At 37.8% G+C, this 27,061-nt stretch overlaps 1 protein-coding gene and 1 pseudogene across 1 annotated transcript in view; one reads left to right on the top strand and one right to left on the bottom strand.

The window, feature by feature from the left end:
• CDC40 (cell division cycle 40) overlaps window positions 1-27,061 on the bottom strand; it is a 60,367-nt gene that overhangs the window by 11,968 nt on the left and 21,338 nt on the right. Inside the window, exons 4-12 of the mRNA XM_049654159.1 lie at window positions 17,274-17,357; window positions 15,638-15,777; window positions 13,701-13,797; window positions 11,741-11,880; window positions 11,034-11,108; window positions 8,763-8,808; window positions 6,060-6,161; window positions 4,989-5,104; window positions 4,597-4,730 (exon numbers count right to left, since the gene is read on the bottom strand). Of these exons, the coding sequence (XP_049510116.1) occupies window positions 4,597-4,730; window positions 4,989-5,104; window positions 6,060-6,161; window positions 8,763-8,808; window positions 11,034-11,108; window positions 11,741-11,880; window positions 13,701-13,797; window positions 15,638-15,777; window positions 17,274-17,357 (934 nt within the window). The remainder of the gene's footprint in view (window positions 1-4,596; window positions 4,731-4,988; window positions 5,105-6,059; window positions 6,162-8,762; window positions 8,809-11,033; window positions 11,109-11,740; window positions 11,881-13,700; window positions 13,798-15,637; window positions 15,778-17,273; window positions 17,358-27,061) is intronic.
• On the top strand, window positions 19,868-22,353 carry LOC125938794 (AP-2 complex subunit beta-like; annotated as a pseudogene).

Genomic DNA, 27,061 nt, shown 5'->3' with positions numbered 1-27,061 from the left:
ATCAACAAAACTAAAAGGCAACCAATGGAATGGGAAAAGATATTTGCAAATGACATATGGGACAAAGGGCTAATATCCAAAATCTATAAAGAACTCACCAAACTCCACACCCAAAAAACAAATAATCCAGTGAAAAAATAGGCAGAAGACATGAACAGACATTTCTCTAAAGAAGACATCCAGATGGCCAACAGGCACATGAAAAGATGCTCAACGTCACTCCTCATCAGGGAAATACAAATCAAAACCACACTGAGATACCACCTCACGCCGGTCAGAGTGGCTGAAATGAACAAATCAGGAGACTATAGATGCTGGTGAGGATGTGGAGAAACGGGAACCCTCTTGCACTGTTGGTGGGAATGCAAACTGGTGCAGTCGCTCTGGAAAACAGTTTGGAGGTTCCTCAAAAAATTAAAAATAGACCTACCCTATGACCCAGCAATAGCACTGCTAGGAATTTACCCAGGGGATACAGGAGTGCTGATGCATAGGGGCACTTGTACCCCAATGTTTATAGCAGCACTTTCAACAATAGCCGAATTATGGAAAGAGCCCAAATGATGAATGGATAAAGAAGTTGTGGTTTATATAAACAATGGAATACTACTTGGCAATGAGAAAGACTGAAATATGGCCTTTTGTAGCAATGTGGATGGAACTGGAGAGTGTTATGCTAAGTGAAATAAGTCATACAGAGACAGACAGATACCATTATGTTTTCACTCTTATGTGGATCCTGAGAAACTTAACAGAAGACCATGGGGAGGGGAAGGGGGAAAAAAAGTCAGAGAGGGAGGGACACAGATCATAAGAGACCCTTAAAAACTGAGAATAAACTGAGGGTTGATGGGAGGTGGGAGGGAGGGGAAAGTGGGTGATGGGCATCGAGGAGGGCACCTGTTAGAATGAGCACTGGGTGTTGTATGGAAACCAATTTGACAATAAATTTCATAAAAAAAAAGATTACTTAAGTAAATTAAAAAAAAAAAAAAACCTAAAGAAAAAAAGACTGAAAATCAACAATCTAAATGTGCAACTCAAAAATTAGAGGAACAACAAGTAGAACAATGAAACTAAAAGCAATAAAAAGAAGTAATAATCCGTTAGTATAAAAAAAACAAAAAACAAAAAAAACCCAGTATGGTATTGTATAAAAACACAGATCAAATAGAGCAGAACAGAAAGCCCAGAAATAAATCCATGCATATATAATCAACTTATTTTTGACAAAGGAGCACAGAATATACAATGGAGAAGGTACAGTCTTTTCAATAAATGGTGTTGGGAAAACTTGATATTCACATGCAAAAAATGAAACAGGACCCCCTATTTTACACCACACACAAATTCAAGTCAAAATGTATTGACGATTTGAACATAAGACCTGAAACTCCTGGAAGAAAACACAGGAGAGAAGCTCCTGGATACCGGTCTTTGCAAATATTTTCTGGATTAGACTAACCTGAAGCAAGGCAACAAAAACAAAAATAAACAAGTGGGACTACCTCAAAGTAAAAAGCTTCTGTACAGCAAAGGAAAACCATCAACAAAATGCAAAGCCAACCTAAGGAATGGCAAAAAATATTTGCGAACCACATATCTGATAAGGGGCAATATCCAAAATATATAAGGAACTCACACAATTATTATCAAAAATCCAAGTAACCCAGTTAAAACTTGGGCAAAGGACCTGAACAGACATTTTCGCAGAGAAGACATACAAATGGCCAACAGGTACAGGAAAGTGCTCAACATCACTCATCATCAGGGAAATGCAAATCAAAACCATAATGAGATATCACCTTACATGTTGGGATGGCTATTATCAAAAAGACAGACAACAAATGCTGGTGAGGATGTGGAGAAAAGGGAAGCCTTGTGCACTGTTGGTGGAAATGTAAACTGGTGCGTATAGCTACTATGGAAAATAGCAAGGAGATTCCTCAAGAAATTTAAAATAGCATTACAATATGATTCATCAATACTACTTCTGGGTATATATCCAAAGGAAATGAAATCACTACCCTGAAGAGGTATTTGTACTTTCATATTCAATGCAGCATTATTCACAATAGCCAAGGTAGGAAAGCAACCGAGGTGTGAAAGAATGGATAAAAAAAATGTGGTATTTACATATATAATGGAGTATTATTCAGCCTTTAAAAAGGGGAACGATGCCATTTGCAACAACATGGATGAACCTGGACAGCATTACACTAAGTGAAATAGGCCAGACAAAGACAAATACTACATATTATCATTTATATGTGTAATCTTAAAAAAGAAAAAAAAACAAAAAGAAACAAGAGTCAAACTCTTATAGAAATAGAGTAGATTGGTGGCTGCCAGAGGGTTGGATCAGGATAGGGAACTACACGAGGCTGGTAAAAGGGTACAGACTTTTAGTTGTAAGATGAATAGGGTCTGAAGATCTAATGTGTAACATGGTGATTATAGTTATTGTATTGTATAATTGAAATTTGTTGAGAGTAGATAGAACCTAAGTGTTCTTACCAAACAAAAAAGGTAAATATTAAAATACTGTAAAGTGGCAGATGGGCTAACTTGGTAGGAATCCTTTCACAAAGTATACATATATCAAATCGTTATGTTATAAACTTTAAATATATTACAATTTTATTTGTCAATTCTATCTTAATAGAGCTGGAGAAAAAAACCCTTAAGCTTTGGAATAAGTTTAATACAGGTTTGAATTCTGGCCTTTCATGTGTCATGGAACCTGGGGTAAATTACTTAACCTATACTAGTTTCCTCATCTATAAAAACAGGGATAGCAAATATATCTACTCCAGAAAACTACTTTGCACATGAAATGAAAGAGCTCACACAAAATGCTTGGGATGCTTGGCACACAGAAAGGGCTCAATAGATGCAGCATCATTAATCACTATGACAGTAACGACGCCCTTAGACACTCAGTGCATACGGCATGCCAGGCACTGTGCTGGCACTGGGGACACACCGTGAGCACGGCTGACACAGGTCTCTCTCGGTCGGGAACTTGTCAGGGAAGAGGAACAAATACGCAAGCACTGAAAAGCGGCGGGAAGCAAAGCATTATGTGGGGTCACAGATGGGAGGCACTTATCCTCGTGTGAGGATTGGTGAGGAAGGCTCCACTAGCAAATGGGGATTAAACTGAAGTAAGTCTAAGGATGTCATCATTTATAATGAAACAGTAGTAGGACTCTTAGGAGCATTTCTTCAGCTCTGAGAAGGGAAAACAAGAAACATGCTGAGCTCACCCCTTAATGTAATCAAAATATGTGCTGACCAATGCTGTCATTTAGAAAACACACACAAGTGTTCTTAGAGCCCTGTAACTGGTGCATCATTTAAATATTTACCCATTTCTTTTATACCATCCACGTTTTAAAACAAAGCTGAAATACTATCTGAAGATAGAAACATCTGAAAGTTTAAGTATAATCGAACTGTCAGATTCTGTGCGTGTAACATCACTTCCACAGAAAGATCTTAGTTATAAGAGGGTCTCAAAGCATGTACTTTAAGGATGACATAAAACTATACATAAAGTATAAAGTCAGCTCCCCATGAGATGGGGGTGATTTGAAGGGGTGTACTGGTGGTGAGTGTGGGAGAAATTGCAATTAAACTACATGAAACCTTCAATTACTCAAATTTCCCTGACAGAGGCTAGGGACCTGCTCAGCTCCCCAAAGGGATTCCGTTTTCAGTTTCAGGAGGAAACTACTGGCTGTAGTTCAGGGCTTCCCACTTCTTAAAGCAGAACAACTTCTGTGGTGAGAAGTCACATTTTCTAGTCCCTGTAAGGCCATAACCACGGTTAAGCTGTGCTTCCTAACTGACTATGAAAACAACCTGGGCTCCATCCAAACATTCATTTTAACAAAAAGATTATTACGCATTTCTTTGTAAGGAAATTATAAAACATGACCTATGATACTGAGTGAAACTAGCGTTAGTATTTCTTGACTTTAGAAAAGTGTTTTGGTTTTTGGTTTTTTTTTTTCCCTTTCTGGGAAAGCAAAATTAACCAATATATTCTCCAAATAAAACATCTGCTTTCTACCATTATGGGCTATGAATAGCAGGACACGATGGGTGATGACATGGGGCAATTTTCAGTACCGAATGATCATAATACAGACATTTAAAAAATCAAGATGTTTTAAAATATTTTCTTTGGGTTGGCTCTGAGGCCAGGATCTAATGCTCAATCCCAGCCGTGAACAATACAGTCTATACATTTGTGGGCCCTATGTGTCATCGGTCATTTTGCAAAGCACCTAACGAATGTAAGTCAAAACAATATAAATTTGTCGGCAATACAAGAAAAAATGACTCCAAACATATAGCCTTTGGTTAGACTGTCCCAAGACTATCAAAGGTAGCAGGTCTAAATTTTTATTTCCATATTCTGGATACTTAAATATTTACAACAGTTTGGTTGGCAAGCCAGAGATCACAGTTGTGAAAATCTTCAAATGGTTGCATAGTATGTACGAAGGCTGGTCTTTCTTTGGCTACAGATTTTTAAACTGCTTGCTATTTATATATGAATCAGATTTTCTACCAACAGAAACTCACCATTCCCAAACTCGGAGGCTCTTATCGTCAGATGTGCTCACAAATCTCCTGTTTTCATCAACAAAAACAATGGTGTTGACGGCTCCCAAATGCCGGTCATACTCCTGCACAATTTCTCCACTTCGAATGTCCCACTGTACATCAAACAAGACAAGAGGTAAACACAGAAGTGGAGCAGATTTATGAAAATAAAGAGCTATCAGACCTATGGAAAGTGAAGAAGAAAAAAATCTCTAACATAATGTTTTTTACGACCGACTGTTTTCTACTAAAAATAGCCCATTAGCAGTCCCTAAGAGCAGCAAGCGTTAAACAAGTTAATATTCTTTATTCCATCCCCTAATACAACATAAGCTGTAGAAATCTTACTAAAATACTGTGAAAAGACTTACCTGCACAATCTTCTTATCAGACATGCCAGCTACAAAGAGATTTTGCTTATCTTCATCAGGATTAAATTTGACACAATAGGGCACTTTTCGGTTTGTAAACCTTGATATACACTGTCCTAAAACCAAAGACTCAAGTTAAGGTAGGTAAAATAAACCCTGGGATTAAAATCTAGAGATCATCTGCTTAATAAATTTTGGGGAAGGGCAGCCTGCTTGTTCTTTACTATAAACTACATTGTTCCTTTTGACAGATTCTTAATGATTAAAAATAAATTTTTCAAAAGTGAATCATCAATTGCAGAATAGATAAAATGATTATGATATGTAGCCTGAGTTGAGAGCCACTGTGGGTTAAGAGTATGGGCTTTGGCATTAGACCTTGGCTGAAACCAGTTCGGCCATTTACTAGCTGTGTGACTCTGGAAAAGTTACCTCTTTAAGCTTCAGTTTCTTCGTCTATAGGAATGATAAGAATAATTATAGGGATATTTTAAGAATTGAATGCAATACTGGGCATAAGTGCACAGCACAATGCCTGGTAAACAGTGTTCAATAAATATGAGCTGTTATCTTTCCCCTTAAAACTCAGTAAGACAAAAGATGGTTATACAAAACCATACTGGCCACAACGTACTGATGCAATTAATGTTTGTGAATATATAAAACCAACTCGCCTATGGGCCTGTAAACTGACTTATCTTAATCAATGTGGGCAATCAAATTTAATGTTGTTCATCAGACATTTATTGTGCTTCCATTATGTGCAATGCCGTGTGCTACGTGATGGAAGAGAACAAAAAGATCAATTAAATAGTCTATGGAAGATTTCAGATTTGCTGGTCTATCAGCACGTTTGCTTTATAAATTGTATTTGATGGAAACAAAGTTTCATAGTAAAAAAGCTACTTACGTAGCTGAGTTTCAACTCTACCTTTTATGATATTAGCTGATGGTGGTATGAGAATCAGCAGTTACAGATGGCATCATCTGCCACAGAAGACCACTCACACTATTTCATTTACCAATGCTAATGTATAAGATAAATATGGATTAGTATCAGTGAGCTCTTACCTGTCTCAGTGTCCCAGAGCTTAAGATACCTGTCATAAGCTGCACTGAGGAACTGTGTTCCTGCAGTATTAAAGCAGATGTCCCTAACAGCTTTACTGTGACCTAAAGGTGGAGACAATAAAAATGGAGGTGAGGTGAAATATCTCTTAAAACACAAGCACTGTTAAGAGAAATAGCATTTTCAAGCCACACTGTGAGTCAAATCTCTGAAATCCTATTCCCTGACTTACTGACTCAGAGTTCAGTTAGGTGTGGGCTTGGGAACGTAGGAGGTTTTTTTATTTCCCCTTCAAAAAGCTCCCTAGGTGTTTCTGAGGCATAACATTTAGGTAAGAACCAAGAGACAAGGGGTAACTTTTTTTTTTTTTTTGAAGTTGGTCATAGCAATCTTTTAATATGTAATACACATAACTGATGACTAAGCCGTCAAGAATTTAAGGAAACATAACAGGCCAATTATTGCCAACGAAAAAGAAGGGACCAGTGACATGTTGGAGGTTCGCTCTCCAGATTACTCACTAAGTGAAACAAAGTGACCTGACCCTCAAGTTCACGGAATCACAGCCCTTCTTCAGTAGCTGTGGATTTCTGTGATCACATTACCAAGTTTCACAGAAGTGAATTCAGAATCTCCGAGACTAAGAAACCTTTTTGAAACAAATATCAATTTCTATTTCAAGATAGCATTTTGACAATATATTAATTTTAAAGTGCTTTGCTTGGAAATCAATCCTGCCAGGCCAGTCAACTCTTCTGAAAGTTACAGAGACAAATAAAATGTGGCTAAATGAAAGCAGAAAGTTTCCTATTCTTTATCACCCCATCATGACCAAGACTGACAAGTACAATTGTGCAAAATGTGCACTGCACAAATTGTCAACCACACACAGCAGCCCTGAACCAGCACCACCAGTGAGCTAGTCAGGCAATGTGCTACAGTAATTAGGCATTCTTTTCTACAGCAAGAGTTCCATCTTCCGAAAGCAGGTAATTTTCAGTTTTCCACTGAAAAACTGCCAGGGAGCGGCGGGGAGACAGATGGGGACCAAATCCACTAAATGTACAGGAGGCATTTTGTTCCCCCGTACACTGCTGAGAGCCTTCCCACAAGTCCTCCTATAGGCACCTTGGGCAGTATTTATTTGTGGGGTGAGGCCCTAAAATCATAACAAAGCCTGTAGAACGGACTCCCGCTTGAATCTAAAACCAGAGCCACTACGATTTACACAAACAGTGTTTCGATGATGTACAGTTAAATCTGGAAACATAACCAGCCTTCATATGAAATCTGCCCAAGACTGTAAACTATTCTCTGCCAGAAAGGTTTGCCACGAAGCTGTTCTCTTTTTGGCCTTGTTTTCTCCTTCAAGGAGTTCACTCAATCTTATCCTTTTGTATGCTGTAGCTGTCAATTCCTAACTTCTCTTCAAAGCTCAACATCTGGCCATCTAATTGCTTACTGGAAATTTTCATCTCCATATCCCAAAGGCAGCTCAAACTTAACAAGTGATACCTCATCATCCTCTTCTGTTCCCTCTCTTGGCGAATGGCACCACCATTCACCCAGCCAGCTGGGAGTCACTCTAGATTCCTGTTGCACTCTTATCAATTACATCCACTAAGTCCTGCTGATTTTTAACTCTTGATTGTTTTTCCTCTCTATGCGCCGCTTTAGTCCAGACTCTTAGCATTTCTAATCTAGACCAATGAAATAACCCTGTAATTCATTTCCCTGCCAGCGGGCCTGCCCCACCAAAACATCTTCCATGCTGTCACTGTGATCTCTATAAACTTCAAATCTAATTAAGCTAATTTCCTGCAAAAGCCATTTTAATGGATGGCTTTCCAAGGTCCTCTGGATAGATTCTACACTCCTTATTTTTTTTAATTTTTAAAAAACTTAGTTTATTTATTTTTGAGAGACAGAGAGAGAGAGCGAGAGAGAGACAGCACGAGAGTGTGAGTGTGGGCGTACATGTGGGGGAGGGGCAGAAAGAGAGAGGGAGACACAGAATCCAAAACAGGCTCCAGGCTCTGAGCTGTCAGCACAGAGCCCAATGTGGGGCTCGAACTCACAAATCGTGAGATCATGACCTGAGCCGAAGTCGGACGCTTAACTGAGCCACCCAGGCACTCCGATTCTGCACTCCCTACTAAGGGCATGTAAGGTCCTCCATGCCTTGCCTCTTGTTATACTCCTTTCTCTGCTTGTCATCTCTCACCATATTCCATACCCTGGCAATTCCGAAATATACCTGGCTGCCCCAAAGCAGCATGCTTTCTCAAACCACTTTTGCTTTTCTTCTCAGTTCCCTTTTTTGTCTGTTTGGGAGGACTTAGTCCCTCTTCAAGACTCAGCTCAAGTTTTTGAAGACTTTCCTTCATTATCGGTACAATAAAATTACTGTCAATGATGTTATCTTAGCTTAAAAAAGTCTTTCCAAACAGGGGCTCCTGGGTGGCTCAGTCGGTTAAGCGTCCGACTTTGGCTCAGGTCATGTTCTTGTGGTTCCTGGGTTCAAGCCCCGTGTCGGGCTCTGTGCTGACAGCCTGCTTCAGAGTCTGTGTCTCTCGTCTCCCTCTCTCTCTGCCCCTCCCCTACTCATGCTGTCTCTCTCTCTCTCTCTCTTAAAAATAAATAAACATTAAAAAAAAAAAAGTCTTTCCAAACAGATTTATAGCCAGAGATAAAAGAAGTATTACCAATAAATGTTCGTAGACAGCGCCTGTCTCCATAAACCTCCCATAGCTGGGGGAAAAAAACACAGAGAAATTGAATTTAATAGAAGACTTGGGTAAAATGACAAGTTTCAATCAATAACAACAGTCGTATGCTGGCTATGTGTGTGCATATATGTGTGTACAGGGGATTTAACCAAAGGCATTATATTTAAGGGAACATGTTGCTTAGAGCTGTTAGTCTATGTTGCAACATTTGAACCATACACACACACACACACACACACACACACACACACACACACAAATTTGAAATCTGACACTGAAAGATACACCAAAATATCAAGAGAACATAGATGGAGCTAATAAAAGTGACTTTCACTTCTTGTTCTTTTCTGTATTTGATATATTTTCTATGATGAAAACTTTTATGTAATATTATGAGCTACTTCTGGAAGAATTAAATACTATCAAAAACTGCCATGTTTATAACATTTTGGTCCTTACCAAATGTATTTCATTTTTTTGGAACTTACTGAAGCCACAAAATATTATAGAAGCTATATAGAAATGATGATCTACACTGTAATAGGCTAATAATTCTCATCACATCTAAAGTGAATTAATACAATAGCTTCACAACTACCTTTATTCTTGCCTACCTCAAATCAAACCGTTGGTAATGTTACTAGTGTTCTAAAACAGCACTTCCTGGCCACCCAGTGCCAACAGCATAAACTCTCAGTTCCCGCAGCATACCGGGCAAAGGACTTCCAGGACCTACCTGGTCCTTGGCCTATGACTGTTGCCACTCTGTATCTCTCAGATTCGAGACTCCAGAAACCACAAACTTACAGTGTTCAGCACACGCCATGCCTATGCATCCTATTCACTCTTTTTGGACCTGCTCCACTCCCTACACTCCCCACCCCCGCCATCCCCTTTACTTAGTTACCCTCCTACTGAAGTGTGCTTCCTCTTTGAAAACAGAGCACCTTATGCCAGGTTCTATAAGCATCATTTACATCATAAAGAAATGATCACCCTAAGGGCAGGGAGAGGGTCTTTTTTAAACTTTTTAAATTTTTTTTAACGTTTATTTATTTTTGAGACAGAGAGAGACAGAGCATGAATAGGGGAGGGGCAGAGAGAGAGGGAGACACAGAATCTGAAACAGGCTCCAGGCTCTGAGCTGTCAGCACAGAGCCCAACGCGGGGCTCGAACTCACGGACTGAACTCACGGACCGTGAGATCATGACCTGAGCCGAAGTCAGACGCTTAACCGACCAAGCCACCCAGGCGCCCCATGGAGAGGGTCTTAATATATTTTTAGTCTTGGCCTGTTGACATATTAGGTACCTAAAAAATGCTTAGGAAATGAAGTAAATTGAACTCTATGTTTTTTCAATTGGTCAGAAAGACCTTAATCTTAATATAGTTTGTATGAAGTGAAAGTTAAAGGAAACAAGGTTTTTTTACTCCAAACTGTTAGCCTGTCATTTTAAGCTATTGAGTAGAGACAATTGCCTAAATGACTGCCCTCATCAAGAAAAGCTACCTTCACATATCATTGAGTTGTTTACACAGAGTACAATTTTAATGATTCAACTTTCTAAGCCTCAAGAGTACTAGAGGGCTGAAATGTCTTGACCATCATAATAATGCAGACACAGAAGACACAAAAAAGAGCACTATTCTTTCAGATTTTAGTTTTAAAAAGGCTTCTCCCATGTTCAAGTTGATATGCTCTGGCAACTGAGCTTTTTCCCCACATACTCTATAGCTGAAACTTAACCTTAAAGTGGAGCTTCCCAAGACGGTACAACCTGAGAGAAGAGGCTGGGAGCAGTTCTGCTACTTGGTGTCTACTTGCATTTATAAGAAAAAGGATGAATTATGTTACCTACTTTTTGAAATGGGATTTCTATCATGTGTCCTCTCTACCTCATAAGGTCCTGAGGAACAAATGAACTCATATTTGTTACGTATCCAAAGCCCCTATAAAAATACATTATTAGTGATTAAATATTTATATATCTAAAGCCAAAGTGATTGATTACATCCTAATCAGTTATCTAAGCTTACAAATGAGCCTAGACAGTTGGACCACAGAGCCATATTTGAATCAACATGTTTGGAAGCAATTCATAAATGGCTGCATTCACGGGGCCTAAGAGAAAATAATTAGCCTCTAGTTGCCTAGCAAACCCAAATTTATTTATAATTAACCGAATAGACAGCATTAACCAAAGCACTAGCATTGCAGCACTCCTACTCTGTTACTGAAAACTCACCTTAATTTTACAGTCCATGGAACAAGACAGCAATAAATGGCCAGAGACAGGAAACAATCTGACAGCACTGACACCCTATAAAAAGGTATTACAGTTATCAATCAGAAGGAGTCTAATGTCCGCTAAAGTGAAACAAGGAAAGTATGATATATTTTTAAGCAACCTAATTTACTGTTTTTCTTAATTCCAAAAATCATGCCCCAGAATAACCTTTGTTAGTAGTCCAAGAGCAGCCCTTATTAACACTAAGCTTTTGAAGATTTGTTTTTTGACCTTTAATACTGACTTTCTCACCCCAGGGAATTCTTAGTCAATCAAGTTGCTAATGCTCTCTCTCCTCTTCCTACTTTTATTCAGTTCCTTTGCTCTTTGCTAGGAGCTGGAAAATTATCAGTTGGAATAGTGCAGATGACCAAGAATATCAACATCAAAAGTTTCAAGTATCTTGTCTCTGCATCAGTTTAAATATTATCATGGTTTATAAACCAGAAACCATCTAATCTTCTCTTAAGCATGATAATCCCAAGAGCTAAGGCAACATTACTGAGGTCTTAGTGCCACTACCAACCCATTATTCACTGCTGTGGTTCCAGAAAAAAGCAGATTGGGCAGGAATATGTGGGGAAAGGCTTGGGTTACGCACAAGGGGATAGGACACCAATTATGAATGTGATGTCATGGCCAATCCATATGACCACTTTGCTTACCTTTGTATGTCCAGACCACACATGAATTTGTTTCTTGGGAAGATAACACTTCTCAGGTGGCACAGTAGACCGCAGATTAACACCAACATCCTGAGGTATGTGAAGATAGGATCTGCCTTGGTAGTCATACATTTCTTTAACTGAAATAAGAAAACAAAGGAAAGCAGTGAACAAATATAAGCTACAGTCATAAAATCTATAACCTTAAATGATAACATTTTTTAAAAAATTTTTTTAACGTTTTTTTATTTATTTTTGAGACAGAGAGAGAAAGAGCATGAGCAGGGGAGGGGCAGAGAGAGAGGGAGACACAGAATCTGAAGCAGGCTCCAGGCTCTGAGCTGTCAGCACAGAGCCCGACGTGGGGCTCGAACTCACAGACTGTGAGATCATGACCTGAACTGAAGTCGGACACCCAGCCGACTGAGCCACCCAGGCACCCCTGATAACATTTTATTCATAGGGATATTGTTCCCTATTAAGGTTTAGGTACTAACATTCTGATGAAGTTAAGACCAAGAGTCAGCTAAAATTTAGTTCTTGAAGTCACTGCTATTGTTTACAATTAGAGGTAATACTTTGGAATTTCTAAATACCCAGAGACTATCAGACCTTTAAATAAGATCTATACTTCTTTTATTTAGTTATACATTTTAATGATATAAAAAAGACTTCACTGCAGCATAATTACAGCGAGGGAAGAAAAGATAATACTTGAGCCTTGTGAGTCACTGGCAAAGACTCAGAAGCAAACCAGGATAAAAAAAGAAGTTAAAAATATCAACTACCCTTTTTCCCTGTTTTCCTCTTTTATGCCCTTCCAGGTTCCTATTCCATTCTCTTCTCCACTTTCAACATAAAGTTTACAGTGAAGTCACTGGTGGCACTTAAATGGCATAGTATATATAAAACATTTAGCGGCATGCCTGGCACAGAATAGTCCTCAATAGATGTGGGCTGTTACATTTATTATGGCTGCAAGCACCACAGTACTCAACAGACTCCTTGGAGAGAAAACTCCAGAAAACGGGAGTTTGAGAAATCGAATATGGCCTCATCAAACCTAAATATTTGATATGTGATCAATGTTAGAATAACCAATACATCAGTACTAAATTATTCCTTACAGTTTGCTAATCACTACATAATTTTCCAAAGGTAACTAATTATTAATGAACCAGGTACATTTGAGAATACTTATAATTCATTTTGGACTATAGTTCCTGATGTAAAGGAAATAGGCATTTCCTTCCACGTATCAAAATTAGTATAAGAATTTTAATCTCCAGTCCATTCACATGAAAAAAAAAGTTTTTCTTGTAAAGTATAATTTAGTAACAATTATGAATTAGGAGGATATCTGGAGAGTATCTGGCTTGGGTTAAAAACAAAAAGTTAAAATGACTGGAGCAAGGGTCTGTTCTGAGGAAACAATAGATTGTGGACAATTCAGACCTCTTCTTTATCTGCCATTTTTATTTTTATTTTTATTTATTTTTTTTTTTACGTTTATTTTTGAGACAGAGAGAGACAGAGCATGAACAGGGGAGGGGCAGACAGAGAGGGAGACACAGAACTGGAAACAGGCTCCAGACTCTGAGCCATCAGCCCAGAGCCCGACGTGGGGCTCGAGCTCACGGTCTGTGAGATCATGACCTGAGCTGAAGTCTGACGTTCAACCGACTGAGCCACCCAGGCGCCCCTATCTGCCATTTTTAAAAATTCACTAGCACTTCGAAGAATCATCTGTGGCAATCATTAATCATGCTATTTTCTCTCCTTTATTAGAATACAGAAGAGTCTGGTATAATTTCTTCGAGATGCGAACAAATACAATTATTCTTAATACAGTGAAGCACAGCAGCTGATTAATAAGGGCAATTGATACTATATGAACAGAGAACAGAGTAGATATCTGAAAGTTTATCATAAAAATGAAGAAGCATAAAAAATATATTACCATGTAAGATTGTCTTCTCCTCCCCAGGTTTCTCTTCTTCCTGTTTGCCTTTTTTCTGCCTCTTGGCCGTGATTTCATCTAATTCTTTTTGTTCTTCCTAAGGAAATTAAGAAGTGAACTTTAAAATGGATGCTTTAGAACCCCACCTTGCCCAAGGCTGATTATAAATACTTTATGATGAGGTCCACTTTTTGGTGAAGCAATAGCTATAAGTATGTCTCTCGGATAACAATCTCAACTCTTTGACAGATTACAAAATGACATTAACAAATAAAAGGTACTAGTTGATACTTTTAAAATCATTTTATACAAAACCCATCCTTCTGGAACACCTAGAAGCAAATTTAATGTGTTATGCTAATTATGTAAGTGAAAAGACAAAGCAATTAGAAAATCTACTACTGTAAAGGAAACTCAGTTTTAGGACATAATGTTGTTCTCCAGTAATGACAGCTTTTACTAAGCCATAAGCATATAAGCAATGACTACAGATCTGTGACAACTTTTATGGGAGGAGCAGTGGAAGGAAGGTGGGGTAGTAATAAGTCCCTATCTATAATAACAAAGACGTCAACAGATGATGTCTAATGTAAATAAAAAGCAGCATATGTATATAATTGAGATACATAGATGAAAGATACAGCTAGAACATAAGCTTCATGAGGACAGGATTTTCTTGATCTTGTCCACTGCTATATCCCTAAGACCTACAAGAGTCACTGGCCCATAGAGACAGTAGGATTTGGAAGGGGGAAGGGGCAGATAGGGGTCTATAGTTTTATTTTATAAACTTCATGGTATTATTATTTTAAAATATAGATAATTATTAAAATTTTTAAATATGTTAATAAATAAAACCCATCATCAATCCTAAAATCATAGAAAGGCTAATTTAGTATTCTAGATACTCACATTACTCTCTGAATATCTAGTATCAGAAGAACACCTACCACAATAGTTTAACAGCATTATCAACTTTTATTAAATTTTAACTTTTCTTAAAAATTGTTCAATATTGTATTTTAATTAAAAATATGGGGGCGCCTGGGTGGCGCAGTCGGTTAAGCGTCCGACTTCAGCCAGGTCACGATCTCGCGGTCTGTGAGTTCGAGCCCCGCGTCAGGCTCTGGGCTGATGGCTCGGAGCCTGGAGCCTGCTTCCGATTCTGTGTCTCCCTCTCTCTCTGCTCCTCCCCCGTTCATGCTCTGTCTCTCTCTGTCCCAAAAATAAATAAAAAATGTTAAAAAAAAAAAAAAAATATATGGAAGAAAATCAGGGTGCCCAGGTGGCTCAGCTGGTTAGGCGTCCGACTTCGGCTCGGATCATGATCTCATGGCTCATGATTTCAAGCCCCGTGTCGGGCTCTGTGCTGACAGCTCGGAGCCTGGAGCCTGCAGCCTGGAGCCTGCTTCAGATTCTGGGTCTCCCTCTCTCTCTACCCCTTCCCCACTCATGCTCTGTCTATCTCAACAAAAATGAAATAAAATAAAAAACCAAAAAGGTATTTAAAAAAATACGGAAGAAAATATATCAGAAAAAGGATAAATAAAAATATTCCCAGGGCACCTGGGTGGCTCAGTCGGTTGAGCGCCTGAGTCTTGATCTCGGCTCACGTCATGATCTCAGAGTTTGTGGAATTGAGCCCCGTAAGTCAGGTTCTGTGCTGATAGTGCAGAGACTGCTTGGGATTCTCTCTCTCCCTCTCTGCCACTTGCCTGCTCATGCTCTCTCTCTCTCCCTCAAAATAAATAAATAAACTTAAAAAAATATTCCCAAGAAAAATTTAAAAATCTTAGTGTATTTTCTCAGCCATGGCAGGGAAATTCTAATGAGTCATCATTTGGTTCTCTAAGGAAATCTCAAGTTTATTAACATAGATATCCTTCATAGACACACAGCATCTACCTGGATTGGCAATGAAAAACATCAAAACTTACTTCTGAGGGTTTGGCTACATCTTTTTCATCCACATATTTTGCCCATGGTCCCAAGAAACCATCAATATTAGATGCATCATTTTCTTTAAACTTTTTTCTTTTTTCTATTTTTTTCTGACCAGTTTCAAACACAGTTAAACCTACATTTAAAAAGAGATTACAAACATGGATATTTTTTAAAGAAACAGCATTTATATAAATACATATATAGAGCATATATGTTTTTACTTTGTATGGCTAAAGAAAAGTGATTGTTCAAGTGACCAAAGATTTATTTAAAAACACAAAATAAAATCTATATGAATCTGCCAGATAGACCAACTCATGGTATACAAAAAGAGACTCAACCTTCTGGGAAGAGAAGCTTCCTACTGTTCCCAATATTTTGCAAATCCTCATCTATTTAAAGAAAAGACTCAGCTATGTAATCCTACAATGATACACAATCCTTTTAATGAATCATGGACCTAGATCAGTAGATTTTACCACTTTTTGAAAGAAATCCAGCAATTTAATATTGCTAAATAATGATAAAGCTACTTTTGAAAGCAAGAATAAATTAAAATTTATCATTTAAAAACTGAATTAGGTTAAATTACATTAGGAAATTAATAATTTTGATTCACTTGTAATTCAACAATATTAATTAAACAAGGTTTCACAAGAATCTGGTATTCTTCCAAGTGATCTCAATCTAAACTTGACCTCTAAATCATAAATCTTAGAATTAAAAAGAAAGGAGGAAAGAGGGTGTTTCTGGTTGAGGTTCTGATTTGATCAGTAGGAGGTGGCACTCTGGGTGCTGGCACTAAATTGGAAAAGGTTTATGGGTCACAGTCGCAATCTAACTACATAAAAGATACGGCTTGTAGAGGTCTAACTTAAAAAAGCTTACCTATATTAATTCAAATCAGTTTCCTTCAGGTTGCATGTTACAACAAAAGCTTGTTAAAATTCTATTTTAACAATAATGTAGCTGGATGATATGATATAGGGTCTGTAGCTACTAACTAGAAGTCCTCATACAACCATATTCTTTTTCTAATGAGCATATTTTATGGGTAAGATTCCAATGATGAGCTTTGTGAGAAGTTAGCATTTAGAATATGACACTTTGTCTTGTAAGTACAAAATGAAAATTTGCACAAATATATATTCTAAAACACATATTCAAACTCAGCCTTCAAACCTTTAAAGATAATCTTTACAGACAATGTATAATAAAATTTGTTCTGCTCTGTAAAAACGGAGCTTGACGTTAGTGTTGAGAAATAAATTGCCAAGATTAGCTACACATTAATTATAATTTATTGAATGATTTCTACATGGTTGGCACTGTGCCTAGTGCTCATCACAACCCAGAATAATAGGTACCAACATCTTCCCTACAAGGTTGCACACCTAGTTGAGTGGCAAAAACAAGCTCTAAACTATAATAGTTCTAAATGATACTGCTCTAAAATATATCACTGTGTTGTCTCAGCTTAAAATAAAACCAACCTAATAAAACACTAGTTTTTTCTTACTGCTGAAAGTCAATTTGCAAGACAGTAATCATAAGTGTATGTATACATAGATATAGACACATACATATATACTTGATATTAAATATTTTAAATAAATTTGAATAAATTACCTTGATTTTTTTCAGCTTCTTCTACAGAACCAATATATTTAGTAGACACTTGGTGATTATCTAATGAAGGGTCTAATGCATAACCTGAAAAGGAAGAAAGTACATATTATGGACTCCATTTTTGTCATTTATAGTTTATTTTATTACTATACAAATACACTCATTTCACATTTTCCTTCCTAGATGTTGAAATGGTCTCTTTAACTTAGGACCAAATCCCTCTTTCCTGAGCTATGTTCCTTTTAGAACAATTAACCCAAATCTCAGGGGGGACCATGCATGACTTCAGTCAAGTAAAAAGTATTCTTATAGGATGAATTTAGCATTCTGTCATTACATTATTAACAGTCTCTCTGGCCAAGATGTCAAACTTTAGTCTTAAATTCTAAGATCTTAAAAATATATGTACATCACACGTTCAGAAGCTTAGAAACCATTTCCTTTTTGTTTTCGGTAATAGATAAGACATGGCTTTAGCTTATCAAATTATATAAACTATTAAGTAATTTAAAAAAGAAGAGACTAAGAAGAATTATATAAAATCTAGCTATTATTTTGAAAATGCTATTCTCAGGAAAGACAGTTTTGTTTCTCAATTTTAAAATAATACATTTCTACTTCATAAATCACTATGTATGTTTCCTTGGTAAGAAAAGTAAGAATATCTACTAGCATGTGAATACACTGCTTCAAAAAGTCATGAAAGTGGGACGCCTGGGTGACTGACCAGTTGGTTGAGTGTCTGACTCTTGATTTTGGCTCAGGTCATGATCTCAGGGTCGTGGGATTGAGGCCCATATTAGGCTCTGTGCTAAGCATGGAGCCTACTTGAGATTCTCTCTCTCTGTGTGTGTGTCTCTCTCTCCTTCTGTCCCCCTCCCTGGCTTGCTCTCCCTCTCTCTCAAAAAAAAAAAAAAAAAAAAAAAAAAAAAAAAAAAAGTGATGGAAGTATGTAGCTAGTATATATATAAATGTAGTCTTCAGTGGTCTTTGGGAACTTAAGGAAAAATTGATTTGAGTTCATATAGATAGATTTCTTTCCTTAAGTGGGGGTGCTATAGCATGATAAATGGTGAAATTAGTTTTAGCAATAATCTAGCAAATTTATAAAAGAGAGCTAGATCATTAATCAGTTTATGGCCTATGACTTGCATGAATAATCATAAAATATATAAAAGTATTAGCCAATTTTTTAAGGGGTACATCCTAGTGGATAAAGTTGACACTTTAATTTTCCAGCTGAAGATTAAAGAGAACTTCTTTTGGGGAACATTAAGAGATTTGTCATTAAACATACTTTTCAAACAAACTAAGGATATAGGTGTTCAACTCATCCTCATGATATGCTAAATAGAAACATCCACCTTGGCTATTAGCTCATTTGCATAGTTTTTTCAGTATTAAAATATGTTCTTAGCCAGAGGAGAAAGCTTGATGACAGAAAAGCAGCTTTGGAGTAGAATCTCTGAAATCACAGGTTCAAATCCCATGAGTTATTTTATCTCTCATCTCTTTGACATACAGAACAGTGTTCTGTAAGGGATTTTTAAAATGAGACTTTATAAGGCTCATATAAAATTTATACCAACATATCTGATGTTAAAAATCCCCATCTCAATCATAAAAATTTATCTAGAATGTAATTCTATTTTGTTGGAGAGTTATGTCTATACCAACGACATTGCATTATGGGTTTGGAGGAAGGGAGGGGGAGGCAGAGAAGAAAGGGAGATCCCCGGTCCTTCCTGTGATATCTGTGTAAGCACCAATCCCCAACTCATTTGGCCATAGTCTTGTTTCTGGGACAGGAATTCATGCTCTCTTCCTTTTCCACGTCATCTATGGTAAAATAAATCTTTACTGCGATTATCACCATTACCACTACTGCTTCCCACCCCAGGTAATTAAGGGACAATAATATTTTCCCTTCACAAATAAGAGAAGTTAAATATTTAGCTATATACCCTACTAGAAGCCAATCAAGTGATAGAGCAAGATATAACTCTAACACTACAGAATTTTAGTCTAATTAGATTTCTATCATCCTATGGCTCAAGTAAGTTTGAATATGTCTGCATTTCAGTTCTGAGATATTCTCATCTGTCTTTCTAAAGTTCATTTTCCTTTTTATGCTTTTAATACAGTTAATGCCTACTTTCTTCCTCTGTAGTCTGTCTGAAGTAGCTCTAACAATACCAACCTTATTAGTAGATCCTTAAGATTATTAATACTAATATACCAATGTATAAATAAGATACAGTCTGCAAAAGAATCGTCACAAATTTATGGAAAAACCTTCAACCTCACTAGTGGTCTACAAGAAAAAATAAAAATAAAGAGATATATTTTTACTATCAAATAAATAAAGGAAAAACAATCATACAGATCTTGGGTAAAGAGAAATAGGACTTTTACATGTGGTGGTGGCAGTATGAGTTAGGATTCTTTTGGATAGCAATTTGACAACATATAACAAAACCTTTAGAGACACTTATATTTGGTGATGTGCAGGAAACCATTATAACACCACTCGGACCGTGCTCTTTGGCCACCACGCTCCCACCCTTGCCTCCGGTGCACATTAAAGATCCAACACCATCACTGACTCCAAGTATTTCACAACCAATAAAAGAGGAGAAGTCTTTGAGTTGAAGGCTAAAGTCAACAATGAAAAGAAAGAAAAGAGGAAGGAGGCTATGAAGAAAGCGACTGTTTCCATGACTATGGCCCAGGATATTAGCTCTCTCTTTCCAGATGTAGTAAACTATGCAAACGGACAATGTGGAATTAAAGAAGCTTGTGTATCTCTATTTGATGAACTATGCCAGCAGTCAGCCAGACATGACCATCATGGCTGTCCACAGCTTCGTGAAGGACTGTGAAGATTCCAATCGTCTAATTCGGGCTTTCACAGTCAGGATCATGGGGTGCACCTGGGTGGACAAAATTATAGAAGATCCCTGCGAGTCCCTCCGCAAGTGCTTGAAGGATGAAGATCCGCATGTTTAGAAAACAAGCAGCAGTCTGTGTGGCAGAACACCATGATATCAATGCCCAAATGGTGGAAGATCAGGGATTTCCGGATTCTCTGCTGGACCTCATAGCAGATTCAAATAGCAGATTCACCACCAATGGTGGTGGCTAATGCTACAGCAGCATTATCGGAAATCAGTGAATCTCACCCAAACAGCAACCTACTTGATCTGAACCCAAAGAACATGAATAAGCGGCTGACAGCACAAGTAAGTGCACTGAATGGGGCCAGATTTTCATCTTGGACTGCCTAATTACAACCCTAAAGATGACTGGGAGGCTCAGAGCAGCTGTGTGAGCATGTTAAACTCCCCAGCTATCTCGTGCCAACTCAGCATTGGTGCTTTCAGTGTCAAGAGTCCTAATGAAGTTTCTAGAGTCGTTACCCAAGGACTCTGACTACTACAATATGCTGAAGCCAACACTGCTCAGGTTCTGGCAGAATTCAAGGAATATGCCAAAGAAGGGGATGTTAACTTTGTTTGCAAAGCTGTGTGGGCGACTGCACGGCATGCCATCAAAGTGGAGACATCTGCTGAGTGCCGTGTGAGCACATTGCTTGATTGCATCCAGACCAAAGTAAATTATGTAGTCCAAAAGGTAACTGTTGTCATCAGGGACATGTTCCACAAATACCCAACAAGTATGAAAGTATCATTACCACTCTGTGCATGAACTTTAGACTCACTGGATGAACCAGTTGCTTGAGCAGCTACAATTTGGATTGTGGGAGAATAAGCTGAGAGAACTGACAACAGATGAGTTACAGGAGAGCTTCCTGGAGAGTTTTCATGATGAAAAGCACCCGGGTGCAGTTCACTCTGCTTGATGCCATAGTGAGGCTGTTTCTCAAGAAACCATCAGAAACACAGGAGCGAGCTGGTACAGCAAATCTTGAGTTTCGCAACACAGGATTCCGATAATCCTTGACCTTGGTTCCCCAGTCAATGTGCCACAGGTGTCCTCCAGGCACATGAGAGTAAACCTGTTAGGAGGAGGACTACATAGTCCGGTGGGACAACCCTCCATCCCATCATCAGTGCCCACAACCTTTGCTTCTTCTCCTATTCCTGTTTTGGTCAACAGTGGTCTGAATGACCTATTTGAGCTCCCCACGGGGATAGGCATGGCACCTGGTGGATAGGTGGCTTCTAAGACTGCCTGGCTGCCTGAAGTAAAATAAAAGCTAAAGGCTTGGGAGACATCTGGAACATTTATTCACTGCCAAGGACACATCTATATGGAAATGAACTTTACCAACAAAGCTCTGCAGCACATGACAGACTTTGCAATCCAGTTTAACAAGAATAGCTTTGGTGTCATCCCCAGCACTCCTCTGGCTACCCATATACCACTGATGCCAAATCAGAGTATTGATGTCTCCTTGCCTCTCCACACCTTGGGCCCGGTCATGAAGATGGAACCTCTGAATCACCTGTAGGTGGCTGTGAAAAACAAGACTGATGTCTTCTACTTCAGCTGCCTCGTCCTACTCAATGTGCTTTGTCTAGAAGTTGGCAAAATGGAGTGCCAGGTCTCCCTTGCAACATGGAAGGATATCCCCAATGAAAATGAACTTCGGCTCAATGAACTTTAAGGAATGTCATTTAAAGGCTGACACTGTTTCCAGCAAATTGCAAAACAATAATTTTTATATGATTGCCAAGAGGAATGTGGGCTGGACATGCTGTACCGATCCCTAAAGCTCACTAATGGCATTTGGATTTTGGCTGAGCTACATATCCAGCCAGGACACCGAAATTATACACTGGCGCTGAAGCGCAGAGCTGCTGAAGTCTCTCGGTACATCTATCGGGTCTATGACAGTATACTGAAAACCAAATAGACTGGTCTGGGGGTGCCTGGGTGGCTCAGTCGGTTAAGCGTCCGACTTCAGCTCAGGTCACGATCTCGCGGTCTGCGAGTTCGAGCCCCGCGTCGGGCTCTGGACTGATGGCTCAGAGCCTGGAGCCTGCTTCCGATTCTGTGTCTCCCTCTCTCTCTGCCCCTCCCCTGTTCATGCTCTGTCTCTCTCTGTCTCAAAAATAAATAAAACGTTAAAAAAAAAAAAATCAAATAGACTGGTCTGGTGCCCTCTGGTCACGCTGTGATCGGTGCAAGCCAAGAACTTTCAACTGGAAGAAACTGTATTACCATGTAGAATCTGAACCCAAACACACCAAGGCCACCGACCATGGTAGTGACTAGTCTAACTTGTGCTAACATTAGGGCACAACCTGTTGTATAGGTTTAGCTTCCTGTGAACATTTGTAACCACTGCTCCAATCATTTCCCACTTCCTGCCACTGCTATCTGTCCCTGCTTGTGAGCTTCTCCACAGTGTGCCAATGGCTGGTATTTGTGAGTGTAGTTTGATATCTTGTAATTAAAAGCCTATTTCAAAAGCAGAAAAAAGATAAAAAATAGTAAAGCAAGGGAAAGTGTCACTGAAAAAAAAATAAAAAAAAACACCAAAAACATTTATATTCTTAGAACTACCCCTGGGAATTCATCTTAAGAAAATGAAAAAAACCCATAAAGTTTTATGCACAAAGATATTTACAAAGATAATTTAAAATTACAATTTAAAAAGCATCTTACTGCAGTTTAAGATATACATCACTACATTTTTTTTTACATCACATTTTTAATAGTGAAAATTAGAACCAATTTAAATCTAAATGACACAAGGAATGTTTGCACAAATTATACATCTTCAGCAGAGTATTTTACAAAATCATTTAAAAAGGTTAATGAAGAGTTTCTGATACTAAAATGAAAGCTCAGTTAATAATGACTATGGTAGGGGCACCTGGGGTGGCTCAGTCGGTTACCCATCCGACTTCAGTTCAGGTCATGATCTCACAGTTCGTGACTTTGAGCCCCGCGTCGGACTCCGTGCTGACAGCTTGGAGCCTGAAGCCTACTTCAGCTTCTGTGTCTCCCTGTCTCTCTCTGCCCCTCCTCTGCTTGCACTCTTATCTCTCTCTCTCAAAAATAAATAAACATTAAAAAAAAAGTTAAAAAAATAATGACTATGGTAAAACTAAAGGTGTTTATTTTAAATTCTATTTTCCACTTCCATAGACTGATGTGGAGGAAATTGTGGGTAACAGGAGGACCAAAAGAAGTCTGAAACCTCACTGAGAAGCCCCAAGTTAAGACCAGCCCGGGAGCAGGCCAAGAACCTGGAACGAAAAGGGAGGAAAATAAGACAAAAGAATTCACACAAACCACTGAGAGATGAAATCAGGAGAAATACCATAAAAGGATGCTAAAGTAACAGCCTATCTACACTGATATGGACTCTACAGGCGGGTCTTGTGATAAATAAAATGTAGAGTACAATAGAAATCTTCCAGGAAGAATACACTTAGATTATAACATTGCTACAACCATTTAAAAATGGGAAGAGAAGTAGGATCAATGTTTGTTCTCTAGCCCAGCAGGTTGTACAGTGATATATTCGAGACACGTAAAACTGAAGTCACGTGCCATCTCCTTTATGTCTCAGAAATAACACTAGTACAAGGTGTGAGAAGATCTGCTCCCTGGTACTTTGCAAATGAGGGAAGGTAACAGAAAGGTCTCCTAGCCTTACATTCCATGTAGAAGGGTGAGAGAAAACAGATAGGAATTACGATCTGAAATTAGACGAGACCTTTTGATGAGAAAATAAGACGACTTTTAAGTTAACAGAAGCTATACTTGCTGAATACTTAGGGGTAAAGAAAAGAGAAATTGCTAAACCTGAGGCTGTTTAACTTGTTTATTAATTTAAGTTCAAGCAAACTGTCCTTGGTTCTAAGATTATCACAAAGGAGACAGACCATAATTTGTTTAGCAATCGGCTACTTCATTTATTCCAGGCTGCCTAATATAGGATAGCCCCAAGTCCATTTTTGAACCCAGATCTAAGCCAACTTAGTTTTAAATGTTTTTACTATAGGGGCCGCCTGGGTTGCTCAGTTGGTTAAGTGTCTGACTTAGGCTCAGGTCATAATCTCCCGGTTTCTGAGTTCAAGCTCCACATTGGGCTCTGTGCTGACAGTTCAGAGCCTAGAACCTGCTTCAGATTCTGTGTCTCCCTCTCTCTGCCCCTCTCCTGTTCGCGCTCTCTCTCTCTCTCTCTCTCTCTCTCTCAAAAATAAATAAACATAAATAAATAAATAAATAAATAAATAAATAAATGTTCTTACTATAGGATAATTTAAGAAGGAAAATAGGTATCAGTATAAGCTTAATTGGACATTTTCTTTTCTGTTTTGTTTTAAAGTAGTTTTAGCTATCTAAATTATTGCTTAAGTCCTCTCTAAAGAAAACAAAGTCTTTAAAAGTCTGTTTCATACAGGCTAGAATAATAAATTCATGATGTAATAAAATTGATTTTTATGTGCTATACACACATATACACACACACACACATACTTCATATTTACATGGGATCCTTTATGGGTACAAATGCATTTATAACCATTTTATTGGACTGGAAGAGTCCAACTCTTCTAGGTGATTTCAGAAGTATACAGTCTAAGTTTTTGAACACTGTTAATTATAACCTTGTCATGATGAAATATAACCTAACACATGACAATCTCTTCAAAACCAGTTTCTGAGAATGTATTGTGATAAATACTATCTTTACTAAAACTCTAAACTAATACACAGTGAATCAGTTTGCATCACTCCCTAAAAATTAGAAAAAAGCAACTTTCCAACATTAGAATAAATTATGTAAATTATGATAGAGCCCATCAATGGATACTACCGAGGTCTTAAAAATGACAAACTGGGATTATAAATTAACACTGGGAAATGCTGATGATAGAACACTGAATAAGAAGGTGAGATGCAAATTTTTCACTATAGAATGATTACAGTATAGAGTAACTTGGAGGGATAAAGATCATAATGCTAAAAGTAGATATTTTAGTATAGTGAGGTTATAGGTAACCTTTTTCTTCTCTCTTTCCTAAAAGTTTTAAAATTTGTTTATATTCTTTTTTTATGAAAATAACTTTTGTTAAAAATCATCACTGAATACATAGTATTTCACGTGATACTGTTTTCTTAACCTTTAAAAACTTTTTTTTTAAAGTTTTACTGAAGTTTATTTATTTATTTTGAGAGAGAGAAGGAGAAGAGAGAGAGAATCCCAAGCAGGCTCCAAACTGTCAGCACAGAGCCCGATGGAGGGCTTGAACCCACAAACCGTGAGATCATGTCCTGAGCCGAAATCAAGAAACAGACATTTAACTGACTGACCCACCCAGGCTCCCCTTAACCTTCTTTAATCCTATCTTATAATAATGGAAGTTAATGGTAGATAGGACAGAAAAATTTGTTCAGAACTTAAAACAAATTCTGTAAGAAATAAAAGGAGGAATTAGAATTCTAACTGCAAAGAAAGAAAAAAAAGAGAATGTGCTGATGTCTAAAGACGTGATTATTAAATTTGTTGTAAAATTAAAAGTTTTCTTTGTCAATTACTTTTTGGAAAAGAAACATTAGCACAAGAAACTAATTCATAAAGAAGATAACAACTACAACAGCATAAAGACACAGATGAGGATTACAGAAAGAGAAAGGAAAGGTACCGCCGAATACTAGCAAATCTGATATAAGTGACTAGGAACTATAATCTGTGGAACTATCAACAGGGACATTATAAAGACCATCTTCTTTTAGAGGAGATTCCTGACCTTGTATGCATGTTAACCTTATTAAATCCTACCACTGATAGATCAGATATAATTATTTTACACAATGAATCTGTGGCCATTCTATTTCCTGATGTCCTTCAGTAAATAAGAGAAAACATTTCAGAGAGAAGATGTGAGAAACAGAATAAAGTCAGTCGGTTAATAACAAGATATACAGAATGTACCAAAAAAACAAATAATCTGATGAAAAATGAGCAAAAGACATGAATAGACATTTCTCCAAAGACATCCAGATGGTCAACAGATGCTTGAAGACATGCTCAACATCACTGATCATCAGGGAACTGTAAATCAAAACCACAATGAGATATCACCTCACGCTTGTTAGAATGGCTAAAATCAAAACCTCAAGAAACAACAGGTGTTGGCGAGGACGTGGAAAAAAGGAACCATCGTGCACTGTTGGTGGGAATGCAAACTGGTACAGCCACTGTGGAAAACAGTATGGAGGTTCCTCAAAAAATTAAAAATAGAAGTATCATATGATCCAGTGATTCTACTCCTGGATATTTACCCAAAGAGTAGGAAAACACTAATTCAAGATTTATGTAGCTCTATTTTACTGCAGCATTATTTACAATAGGCAAGTTATGGAAACAATCCAAGTGTCCATCGATAGTTGAATGGATAAAGATCTGAAAGATATATACAACGGAATATTACTCAGCCACAAAAAAAGAATGAAATTTTACCATGTGCAACAACATGGATGGATCTAGTGGGTATAAAGTCAAAGTGAAATAGGTCAGTCAGAGAAAGAAAAATACTATATGATCACTCATACGTGCAACTTAAGAAATAAAACAAACGAACAAAGAAAAAGAGACAAAGCAAAAAAAGACTCAACTATGGAGAACAGACTGATGGTTACCGGAAGGGAGGTGAGTGGGGGGATGGTGAAATAGGTGAAGGAGATTAAGAGAACACTTATGATGAGCACTGAGCAGTGTATAGAATTACTGAATCACTATAGTGTACATCTGAAACTAATATAACAATGTAGGTTAATTATACTGGAATTAAAAATAAAAG

This window comes from Panthera uncia (genome assembly GCF_023721935.1).
Source record: "Panthera uncia isolate 11264 chromosome B2 unlocalized genomic scaffold, Puncia_PCG_1.0 HiC_scaffold_24, whole genome shotgun sequence".
NCBI lineage: Eukaryota > Metazoa > Chordata > Mammalia > Carnivora > Felidae > Panthera > Panthera uncia.
This window is presented reverse-complemented; position numbering and strand designations above follow the sequence as displayed.